Genomic DNA, 12940 nt, shown 5'->3' with positions numbered 1-12940 from the left:
TTCTGATCTTGAAAGACTATCACTCATTATCAAGGATTTTGATGTGAAAGCAAAGCATCTTACAAAACAGACATTTACTAGACGGTGCATTTTAGTGCTTGAGACTTTTACAATACCATTTTCTGTTATGGAAGCCTGCACAGCTGTGCCTTAGATAAAAAGTTTTTCTTTGATACAAAGGCTGATATTTGCTGGAGTACAGAGATATAAAGAAACTGCCTAAATGAAAAATCATCCATTTAAATATGATGTTTACAGTGTTTTTTCAAAGTTTTTTCCACAAAGTTTAATCTTTTCAAACTGTCGCAATATCTCCCTCGGTGTAATCTGTAAATCTTTGAGCTTCTCTACTGACATATCATTATGACTGACACCATCATACATGTGTCTCCAACCCAGCTGCAGCAGCAGTGGCACAAAGCAGCAGACTTAAAAAAAAATCGTGCAAAAATCACGTCTATCCACAACATCAATCTGACATTAACTTCGGGTATAAAAAAGTATTGAATCCTGTGATAGAGATGGTAAAAGAAACTGCCACAATTGCACGTTTGACTGCAAAAAGACAAATGTCACAAATTTTCAGTTTGTTATACATCAGAAAAAAAATCATTCTGGATTAGAGATGGGAATCGAGAACCGGTTCTTGAAGAACACTAGTTCCAAGTAGTCCAATTCTTTGGAGTTGTTAGTCTGCCTGCCTATTGATCTGGCTTATAGGGTCTTGCATTTGCACTACTATCAGCTGATTTCAGTTCGAGTGTCAGAGGAGGAATGCAATCTAGAGTGTGGATTATGGACATTTATTTATTATTGCCCAAAAGGACGAGATAAATGGTAACGGAAAAACACATCCGGGACAGAAACAACCGCATTATGCTGCTAACACAACTTTAGTTCTTTGCAAGCATCTGCACAGACAATATGTTAGCACTAAGATAGTCAAGAACCCAGAGTGAAAGCTGTGTGAATGCTGGCTGCTGGGGTCAGCACTGAAGTGCTGTCTTTTGAGATACAGAACTTCAACAGGTAACAAACAGATGAGCAGTCAGGTTGCAACCACCCTTTCTAACCTGTTCACGTTTCTAAACCAGAATCACTGCGGCGATCGCTTTTTTTGTGCTGGTTTTAATCTTTGCTTTGTGCGGTCAGCTTTGTATTCTACTAAAAGAAAGATCTTAGAGATGTGTGCCCTCATTAGGGATTTGTGTTGGTGTCTGAGGTTGTAGCCTGAGGTTTATATTGTTAAATGGTGATTATCAGACAGTGTGTTTCAGCTATTTTACAGCGTAACGAGTAGGTAATGTAACGAATAGTATAACAAATTAATTTTTCCTGGGGGTAATTAGGTAACATACTGCATTACTTTTAAGAGAAGTGTTCAGTGTAATAAGTGTAATAATGACATTTTTGAGTAACGACTCCAACACTGATCACAGCAAAGAAGGAAAATACCTCTACAAACATGCATAAACATTTGGCCTACAGCACGCAATTAATTTGCTTATTTAACCAGAGCAGAAGATATTCATAGTCCAAATTCAGGTGTGACCAGTTTATAAAGACACTTCATTGCCCTATAACTGACCCATCATACACCATCACGCTGTGGTCAACACTGCTCTTAAATGCCCACAAGCCTCAATTTAGGTCAGCATCTTAAAAGTTTGAAGAACGTAAACCGAAAGTCCAGAGCTGACAAAAGCAAAAGGGGAAGGTGCAAATTGCATTCTTGTTTTCAAATGCTTTCTCAGTGTCTTAGAGGAAATTCATACTTTTGTTCTCCTGTCAGGAAGGCTGATGTCTGGGTCAGTAACAGGCTGGCACCCCCGCAGAGTGGATACTTTGGAGTCACACAGCGCCGAAATCTGGGATGATCTTCCTAACCAGCAGGATACTCTTCCACCCCCGTGCTGGCTTAGTCTTTTAATAATTAGACAAGCTAGTTTGCAAGCTAGATAACTATAGATTAATTATTAGCATGATTGGAGCTTTGTGCCATTTAGTCGTGACTACAAAAAAAACACCCAAACTATTTCATTCACAAAGATTGATGCACTACAGCTTTGGAAGCTGCAAAATACATATATATTAGTTAAAGGAGAGAAAAGACATGCAAATCTTTACTTTTATAAAATAATATATAACAGGTGACCTATATTATTTCAAATCTTTCTAGATGAAAAGATTAAAAACCCACATAGAGCCATCGACTGCTGTGATGCATCTAACAACCTCGCTACGAGCCCCAAAAGTGTCTGCTGCTGTACTTACAACTGAGTTTTTATCAAAGCCTCGACTAAAGCAGAATCTCCAATTCATTTTTGGGGGGAAGAAATTGCAGAAGAAAATGCATGCACACACACACACTCTCACAGCTCCCAGTGACTAATCTGCTGTGGGAGGTGGACAGCTTGAAGCTAACAGTGCAGACTCCAGCTAAATAAACCATCTAAGGATTGACACATCTAAGTAAAGATACAAGAGAACAGACTCTCGGCGAGAATTTTCCCTTTTATTCTGACACATCACACTTTTCCCACATTCAACCAACAACAGACCCAACTGAGAGTTAATTCTCTTCCATTGAGCCACGAATTGCCGCTACGAGGCTGCAATTGGCTGCTTGTGTGGCAGTGACCGATATATCTGGAATAAAGATAAACTCATCTTCGGATGTGGAGCTATTTGCTCGAGTACAAAGAGCATTATTTTGCCTCCTCAGCCAGCTACATTATGGTTTCAGCAGGAGGCGGATTCAGTAGTTTGCAAACTGTTTGAATTGCAAAACCACGCTTTTGTCCAATGACAGAAAAAAGGACAAAGTTTAACAGCGCAATGATTGGATGGGGTTGAGCAGCTATTTGTGGATATGAAGGAAGACAAGAAGGTAAAGAACTTTTTCATGTGTGGCAAATCCATAGAAATTTAGATACTAAGATACCACGCTGCAAAAAAAAGAACGGTGTTTAATGCTTCTTGACCCTCTCTATTTTGGAGCATGACATTCTCTTAAAGCTTTAAGCTGTGTGAGAACTGTAGGAGGGCAGCTACACGGCAATGCTTCTATGTTATGCCGTATATAGCAGAGCCCACTTGGTTCAGAGCGGTATATGAAAGCAGTACCTGGGAGACACGCTCAAGATGTGTGCATGTAGGTAGGATCAAATATGCACGTGCTCTCTAGGTTGATGTCAAACCAAATGAGTTGCATTTTAACTCAAAACGGCCAAACGGAAGATGTAGGTCAACCTCTGACGCAGTGAGGAAAAATATCCCAGACACAAATCGAATCAAGTCTACTGATGGAGCGTGCTTCAAGCAGAGAATTTTTTTTTTTTTTTGTTAAATCAAGGTTGCCTTTTTTAATCAATTCTTGCACATCCAGCCTCAGACGTCTCGCTGGCCTCATGTTGCTTCTTCCCCGTTAAGACTTCATTTTATTTTTGAATGTAGCGACAAAAACATCACAAGGTATCGTGCAACAATGGCACAAAAGATTTACAAAAGATTTATTTCCAACACAATGCTCGGTGTGCCTCAAATGAGAACTGTGATTAGTGTGCAAGATAAATGAGAAAGATGGACCCGAGATAAATAGCTCCTTCTCTGTTGTTGTCTTCTAATTAAAGGCCTTCTTAATCCCTTTATTATAATCACATATTTAGCCCATTGCATATATCTCTCATATCTGGCCCTAGGTGTGTGATTAAAGAATGCAAATAGGCAGTATACCTAACTTTGCTCATTATACGCTGTGCAGACGTGCACATACTTGCACCCTCCTTGCCCTCACTGCACTTGCTCTTTCCATTTCGTTGACTCATGCCGGTCTGCCCATCTCTCCTTGACTCACTTCAAAGAGAACCCCCATCCCTCTAAAAGTGCCATTCTCCTTGGTGCTTATGGCTGATAGGCTGTGGCCTCATTCCCTCTCCGCTGCAGCCTGTCCCCATTGTGTCCCACTCTCAGAGAGTAGTGTGTGGGTGGAGGACAGACTGGCTCTCCAAAGTGAATGCCTGACATGGATGTATGGGCTGGGGGTGTATCCTCTCACCAAGCTAAACTATCATCCACCTGCAACTCCCAGCTGCCATATGTATCCCTCTCTGAGGAGGAGGAGGGGAGAAAGGGAGCGAGAGAGACACGGACTGAGAGTACTTGTGGCACTCAGATGCCTGTTTAACTCTTGAGGAAGCTAATCATCGGATTGAGGTACTGAGGATGATGGGCTACAGGCTTTCAGAGAGGGGGGAGGTTGCTTTAAATGCAAATCCCTTTCTTATAAAAATCGGTTCCATTTAAAAGGATTTCTGGGAAACGATCCACATTTCCACGGCAGGGGAGACAGTCAGCAAGAGAAAACAGCATAGCACCAGTCAAACATCAAGGAGACAGAGGATGTGGAAGGAGTAGCAAAAGAAAAGGATACATGTCTGTGAAAGAAAGGATTGAGGCTCAAGTAAGGCCTCTCGGATGAAAAAATAAAAAAAACATCCTTTCTCCATTTGAGACACTGTGGTTTCGATTAGACTGAGCGGCATTACGCTATTCATCACAGCAGTTGTGCCTTGGACAAGCTAGGAGGAGAAAGAATAAACCGATGATGGGTGTTGTTGCTTTTTGAGAGGTTTTAGAGGGTAGTCTCACCTTCGCCATTCCATGTGACTTTCACCCAAAACACTTTGGAGATGCACCACTTGTCAGCTACGAGCTGCACCACTATTTTATAAGGAAAAATAGATATAGTCTTAGCAGATGGTGTAATACTTTTATATTAGTTTTTCAAAAATAATTAACAATATGCCAGAATTTGAGTGCCTTTACTACTCAGCAAAAATTTGCCATGTGGACAGGAAATAGTAGGTAAACACAGGTGCTGCTAATCACATTAATTAAGCATCTGCACCAAAATAGAACAGGAGCTTCATTAACTTCGTTAGTGAAAAATCTTGGCGCTTCTGTCAATAACGATTCCTACCTGCGGACAAAGTATCACAATACATTTTGACGCAGTTGAGTATTTTAAAAGTGGCTTCATTACTAACTGTTTTGCCTCCGAGGCACCAACCTGTAGCTGTGCAAACTCATTGTTTGGAATAGACAGTGGATGGTGCATCTTTCCAGGTGCCACACAAAAAGATGTTACCATCACCTGCTTTAGCATTAGGGTAGCCGTGGTTTGAGAAAGTGATATGGAAGAAACCGCTAAAGAGACAGGATGACACTTCCCCCTCCTCGCTCCATCGCCAGAAGCTAAAAAAGTGCTGTCTGTATTTTTCAACCCAACAGGCCAGGCCTCAGCCAAATAAATTACTCTGGCAGCTGCACTCTCTTGTTGTGCAATATGAGAAAAGATGACTTGTAAATTATAAGGAAGTAACAGCTGCAGTAAAAAAATAAAAATAAAAAATCCATATTGCAGAAGATGTACTTCCCATTCCCGTTCAAGAGAGATGGACATGGATTTCAAAACTGTTTGCGTCAAGTTCAAGAGACATTTATTAGTCATCAACTGAGCCATTTCTCCACCACCAATTAAACCTACGTGCAGCTGACTTTGATTAAAAGAAGGTGAATCGTAGAAATGATTACAAAAAATAACACTTGGCTAACGTGGAAAGTTGATGTATTGATAAGAAAGAAAAGCACAAGTTGTTCTGGATAGAAGAGAACCAGTAAAGTGATCAGTGTGGACCAATGAGGACAACCTTCCTCAAATTAATACATGAAATCAACATAAACACCATTTCCTTTCCCCATCACGCTTTCCACACTGTTTTCATTTGTTTTTAGCTGAAGTCATTCTTTAATTACTTAATTACAGTTTAATGGCACCCCGCTGGAGAATTGCAGTAGTGTAATAATGGATTGAGAAAAAAAACAACAACAAAACACACACACACATTAATCCATTTTTCCTGATTTTATGAAATTTGGCTTAAATCTGCTGCACCTAAGTGCATTTACTCATATCAAGAATTTATGTCTAGCCTCTTAGATGATCACAGGGGTGGCTGAGGTGCACTAGCACTCAAAAATGGCTTCAAGCCACATCGCATATTGCGAGATGGAACAGATAACTGATAAGTGATAAGTGTTGGCATATCATTAAAGCTCTGGACCCGAACAGGTGGAAAAGACTGCAGTGGTCCTGTCACCGGCTGCATCTTGGCATTGCTGAGAAAGAGAAACTGTACATGAAAGATATAAAGGGGCTGGGAGAGAAACAAAATGAGCACTTTCTAGGTTGAGTGTGCGTGTGGGAGGATAAGGAGTCATTATGGCTTACATTTATGAAGTCAAATATGTTCTAAAATTGTAGTACATTAGTGGGAATTATTAATAGCGGTTAATACTTTAAACCCGTGGTTATAATTTTCTGTAAATTATGTGTTTTCTGTGGAAGGCAGACAAAAATGTTGTCTGGTGTGCCTGTATGTGTTCATCCTCGCTGCAGATTTCCACCCCCCAAAAAATGAGAGTGATATTAATTTCCAGCCAAACTAATTATCTGATCAAAAGGTCTGTGTTTTAATCTTCACAAAGACAGAGGGAAGAGAGATCCATGCGCTGAACAACCAAGTGGTGTGTGTAAATGAGTCATTTATCCTTTAGTTGGAAAAGGAGGAGAGATTTGGCAGCTGTGAGCTTCATCTGCCCTCCCATCAGTTCATTACAGAATTCCCTACTAGGTGGAGAACAAGGGGGGGAGTGATCCAGAGTGTGCCGGCAGAGGAGTGGGCCATTACCCAAGACACGAAAAACCAGACATCTTGTTCACACTTGGCAAGACACAGATGTTCTAGAGCCGGCCGACAAGGTGCTACGAGGCCTCGGCTCCCGTCTACATGCCAGTTCTTCACCGCCGCTGTCTGCGCCGCACCTGTTTGGAACCAGCATCTTTGCAAACATGCGGAAAAGGTCAAGCGGAGACGAGTTGACAAGCTATTCAGAGAGATGCTCAATAACTCTGACACCAAAAACATGTGGGACGTCACCTCCCACACAGAGCCTGAGGTTAAGGATCTGCTGTGTCCCAGAGAGAAAAACTGAAGAAGAAAAATGGAAAGTTGAGTCAGAGGTCAGGTCTCAGCTGCGAAAAACCTGCTGCTCCAGCTGGAGGAGAATCTCCAGCTCCTCTAACGGCCGAATTCCGAACTCCCAGAAAACTGACCAAAATTAAGTGTCTGGGAAAATCCCATACTACGCTCTCAAAATACAAAGTCAACAAAGTTTTCCCCGCAAGAATTCAGGCTCTCGGTAGCTGCAGTAATTTAACTTCTACATGTGATGGGTGTGCGTGCACAAGTGGCAAATCCAATCCTTAAAAGCCCTTTAATAAAACTGCGGGCCATGTCATGTACCCCACATCCATGTGTATGTACAACATGAAGCCAAACTGGAAGCCTTAGTAAGAAGGGAGGGTTGAGGCCTCAAACCAGATGCAGCTGACAGATTTGTGTTCACAGCACTGTATATGTGAAGTCATGCATGTACACGGAGTTCCTGTTTAGAATGGTTTTCGATTGGAATGGAAATACCCAGGAAAAAGTGGGCTTTTTTTAATAGCCTTATTGTTTTGGTTTTTTTTTTTCCTAGTGGTAAAATTAGTAAAACTACCTGAAGAAGCACGGGTTGGGAAACTACAAGAGAAATGCCAGCATTTTGCTGTAACTTAATATATAGACTGCATGTCATTTCGCCTTGATTAACTGATGCCAACAAGTGATGGAGAGGGAAATAAACATACTAGCTGCGAGCCAGTGAGCAAATATGACTACAGTGCTGTGTGCAAAGTTATAAGCAGTGCCAAAAACGAAAAAGCACAACGTGGAATAAAAAGTAGTCCTCGCAGGTGAACAAGAGCGAGCAGCCTACACAGCAGTAAGGTACTTTTTAAAGACCCTGCAGTTCAACAGCTCTTAAAGAAACCCAGTTGTGATCATTTGATCCTCGGTAAACACAGGCCTATTATTTCCAAAGACCATTTTCTATAAATGGCTTTTGCAGAGAGATGTTTCGGCAGCAGCCTTAACAAACTTAAATCAGTTTGCAGTACCCTCCGCGTAGCCGAAACTTCCCTATTAATGTCACAATAAGACAGAGACGTGTCAGAAGACTAGGAACAAATAAACACTCAGCCTCCTCTGCTTTCTGTCAGCGTGGCTCACTCAGAGTTACTCTTCCACCCTTGCATTAAGCAAATTATCCAGACACTGCCCCTGTTGTTATGCTGATGATGTGGAGCTATACTCCCTTGTAAAAACCAGACCATTTGAAACCATCATCTTCTTTAACATTATGACAGATAATTTCAGGCTGCCTTGTTTCTCCCCCTTCATGGTTCACAAAGCTGATCCAGGACAATTTGCCTGTTAATGTCAAGCCTGCTGCCAGAACTGAATAGAAATTATGATCCAGATTACACATTTGATATGAAATGTGAGATGTTTTTTTTGTTTGTTTTCCTTTTTCCCTCCAGGGCTTAATGTAAAAGTTAAAAAGCACTCTACATTAACCCACTAAAACCACACCACGCCTGTACTAGCCTCTACCCACTGAATGTTTTAGTATTGATTTTAAGGTAAGCTGGTTAATGATCCCCCAGGAAGCAGAGTGGGAACCTTGTGATGACTTGAAAGTGAAAAAAGAAGAAAAAAACAATAGTGAGCTGGTCTTAGAAATGGCCTTTCTGAACGCCACAAGGAGCTTCTAAACAAACCAAAAAAAACAATATTGATTGGCACCACGGTGACACAGTTCTGTCAAAACAAACTAAATAATCCACTGCCAGATGGAGGAGAAAAAAGCCATTTCTTGCAAACACAGTGTCTACAGTGACATTCTTACTGCTATTTATTAGTAACAGTGAGCTTGCGTCCGTGATTTCTCTGCGATTACTTGGATAAAAAAATGACTTGTGTGGTGTTTTGCACAGCATGCTTTTTAAAATGCATTGTGGTTTTACGACACTTCCAGCTGGTAAGAGACGGGATGTGATGCTAATTGGACATTTCACTCACCCATGTAACCCGAGAAGACAAGTGTGGGCAGCACGTCAAGAAAATAATAATAATAATAATATGAAAATAAATAAATATTTAAGAGGAAAAAAACCCCACTCACCTTCATCTGCAGTCGACAGAAGAGCCCAGTCCAGGAAGATGCACCCCAGCAGGACAATGCTCTGGTATATCAGCTCCATGGTGTCGTTACCAGAAGGTGAAAAATGAAGCGACTTGAATTAAAAACCAAGTGGCGCTGGCAGCCACTCGACTGGCAGCTCGGCTGTGCACCCACTGACCGAAAACCAGTCCGCATTTAAATTGGACTTCAGTTCAGGAAAAGCCTCAACACTGTGCCGCAGAAAGAAAGCACACTTTGACTAACGCCTGTCCGTGCGTGGCTCCGTTGACAGTGAGCGTTTATAAGCAGGCTCAAAACTTGTCCAACTTTGTGTTGTGGTGAAAGTCTAGAAAAAAACACACACACACACACACAAGGCAGAAACAAACCGCGGTGCTGCAACTCCTCGTGAGGCTCAGCCCTCTGTCAGCACACTGGCTGCATGGTTAAGAAAAAAACTTGTATGCTCGGCTTAATAAGCTCTTTGTGCACCACACGACTTCTCCCCCTAAAAAAGAGAAAGATTCTCTCCCCTCAGCTCGATGACCGAGCAGACTGCAACCAGGGCACCTCACTGCATATCTGTTAGATGCACATTTAGTCCTCACATAGCAGTCGCTTCATACCTTCTTCCACATCTCCACGTTCGGAAAAATATCCAGGAAAAAAAGTCTGATTTAATTTCCTTTTTTAATTCCTTCAGCAACCAGACTATTTGGCTGCGGGGAAAAAAAACCCCCAACGAAAGGTGGTGGGGATATATTGCGCGACAGGTCTAAGCTGGCCTGGTTTTACTCGAAAAATTTGACTGAAACTGGAAGAAAACGTCTACTTTGTATTCTGAGTAAGTCAGCGAACTGAATGTGCGCTGGATATCAAAAGTTGGGCGCTCGTGGCTCTGACTACTGTAAGCTGGTCACCAAGGACTTCAACACCGCATCAAACCCAGAGTCGAATGGCACGGGCAAGCTCCGCCCACTCTCGTTACCATAACAGCAGCGTCAAAAGCGTAGGTCAAAAGAAAGTTATGGAATTTCCGGTAAGCACCTTCAAAATAAAATTATATAAACCGATAGCATTTTATACGAATGAACCAGCAAGTTGGGGGAAAAAGGGATCTAAATAGAGAATACATGACCTTTACATGATCCTCAACTTACCATTCATTGTCTTGACAAAACATTTCCTATTTGCAAACTAATGTATTTGGTGCCTGTATGATAACATGTTTGTAATTTCACACATTTGTTGAATAAAAATATCTTAAAACATGAGCTTATTTGTGGCGCTATAGGAAGCACTTCATTTCTTTGCGCATCTCAGTTTCGCACTCAGCTGGTATCTTGGTTTTTTTTCTGGAATGCTTTTATTTTGACAAAAATGTAACACGATTTCCGGTGTCGCTTAGATTACTTTCATGAGCGTCTTGACTCCAAAACTACAATTAATTCCGTCCTATTGCAAACGCTGGCATGCAGTTTTTGTAAACTGTGCTGTAGATAAAATCAGCAGGAAGTTGGCGGTACTTATAATCCAGCCCAACAGACTCCAGCCAATATTCCTTAAATTAATCCCCATGAATAAGAAATCAGTGTGTTTGGACAAAACAGAGAGGACAATTTTTGAGCCTTTATTGCCTTTAAGGAGCAGGGAGGGATATTAACCTGTATGTATGTAAGTATGATGGAATCGAGCTAAGGTCTGAAATGCTAAAGAATACGAAATGATGATGGATCAGCTCAGTACTACTTCACCTGATTCATGATGCAACTTTTCTGCAATATGGCCTTTGGCTATTAGAAGTTGTGTTCTCTTTAAAAAAAAAAAAAAAAAAAAAAGCATTAGAAATCTGGTGCATGAATTTGTACCATCTCTCTGTCCATTTTGAAGCGCATATGTTCTCTGACATCTTTCCACGAGATGTGCCAGTACTTAAGTAATGAAATGTGCCACGGATCCGCCTGTTCTTCTGTAAGTTCAGTCATTTTGACCACAGTGTGTTTTCAAGAGAGCTAATAACATTGCTAAATCACAGCACTGGTGTTTGAGCACAACCTATTTTCTTATTTAATTAATGGCTGTTTTTTTCTGGGAAGTCTTGGAAAGACAGCGGCATAAACAAGAGAAAATGCATATTTTAAATCTAAATGACAAAATGTAAATCAGACATTAGCATTTCAAGCTTGCTAACAAGGCCAGACCAATGCTTAATTTGGGCAGGGCGAGACCAGCAATTCCCGTTCTCCTGGGGTCAGCTGTTTCTTTTTTGTTTTTGTTGATGTAATGTCTGTAAAGCAGAATAATTAAGTAAAACATTTGGGTTACTGTACATCCACTTCCAACTATTAAATGATCCATCCCATTGACAACACAGCACATGGTATATCACCCAAAATCTGACATTTTATAGGCTAAGAGTCAAATTTTATTTCTGTTTGTTTGTCTGTTATATACAGTAAGTCAGAGTGTCCAGACAGCATGTATTCAGATGCCGCTTGAGGGTGTCCATATCATCAAAGCTGTCATATTTACTGTATTCAGTGCATGAAATTCTTCTTCCTAAAGAAGGCTCTCACTTCCAGCATCAGGAAGATGCAATGGGAGCTTCAACAGGAAAACATAAAATGAGAAATGTCCTTGTGAAGTTCAATTTGTCTTTAAAATATAAATCTAAAACTTCTAAGACCTCCAGAGTGTGAGCCAGAGGAGCCTTTAGACCAGAATGACCCACTAAAGGTAGAAAACAAAGCTATTTGTCAGCTGCGTTTTCTTTCACACCTCGTTTATTGTCGACGCTGCTGTGTTAGGACACCTGAATGTCATCCCTGTTTTAGTGATTGCCATGAAGTGTTCAAAACCTGTAAAAATGCAGAGCTTTGTGAGACTAGTAGAGCTAGTTGTTTTGAGGATTCAAACACTGAAGCGAGCAGAAGATGTACTTGGATAAATGTCATGGAGCCATAAAAACGTTCCTGCCAGACTTCTGACAGTGTTGATGTTGTATGTAAAAACGCACTCAAAGCAGGTCATTTTACTGTCTTTGGCAAAGCAATGACACTTCACGGTCACAGAGAATTCACTGAAGCTGTTAGTTTGTCAGCTGGTTAGTCCTTTCGGTCTAGAATGAAAACTGGATGTAAAGCTGCAAAAATCACCACCACAAAGCAAAAAATCATACCGACCTCAGCGGTGTTTTGACTTTTCCCTCAGCATTAGCCTTGAGGTGACCGCTTTCTTTTTTTTTTGTGTAAAATGTGTCAAAAAAAAGTGGAAAACTGAAATATTTGTTTTTAAAACATCGCTCATGTGATGTATCTCACTGACCTTACTGACACTGGTGATATCATAGACTGTATATAAAGCATGAATGTAGCCACACTGCCCACATTTTGGTTTTTGAAGCCAAGTCTGAGAAACCAAAAACACTGCTTATCCAGTAGCAACTTGTCACTCACAAGTATAGCCACACCCTAAAGCATACTCGGCTTAATCATACGTTTTTACTCTAAATAGCACCATCATTTACAAAATAGACACCTTGCTGTATTAGATGGGACTTCAAACTAGCAATTGAGACAAGAAAGTCACCAGGTAAATGTTTATGGAGGTATTAAACTAAGGGAGAAGTAGGAGAATTTGATCACAGAGGTTTGTAGAACAAAATGAGAGCGATTACTCCCTGGTGGCCATTAGAAAGAATGCAGACTAAATGCACTTCACCTTTCAGACCCGTCTGCGGATCTTAAGTAATCGGCTTTGCTGATTTGAAGTATCCCTGAATCCACTTTTTCTTTCCTTTACAAAGTTGATT

The 12940-nt window shown here is 40.9% G+C and overlaps 1 protein-coding gene across 1 annotated transcript in view; it reads right to left on the bottom strand.

Annotated features, from left to right (window-relative positions):
• Positions 1-10047, bottom strand: part of ephb4a (eph receptor B4a) — a 43186-nt gene extending 33139 nt beyond the window's left edge. The window contains exon 1 of the mRNA XM_063485141.1: positions 9130-10047. Within this exon, the coding sequence (XP_063341211.1) occupies positions 9130-9208 (79 nt within the window). The 5' untranslated portion in view covers positions 9209-10047. The remainder of the gene's footprint in view (positions 1-9129) is intronic.
• Between the last annotated feature and the right edge of the window lie 2893 nt (positions 10048-12940).

The sequence above is a fragment of the Pelmatolapia mariae genome, linkage group LG10_11, assembly GCF_036321145.2.
Source record: "Pelmatolapia mariae isolate MD_Pm_ZW linkage group LG10_11, Pm_UMD_F_2, whole genome shotgun sequence".
Lineage (NCBI taxonomy): Eukaryota > Metazoa > Chordata > Actinopteri > Cichliformes > Cichlidae > Pelmatolapia > Pelmatolapia mariae.
The sequence above is the reverse complement of the archived record's forward strand: the minus strand, read 5'-3'. Positions and strand labels throughout refer to the sequence as shown.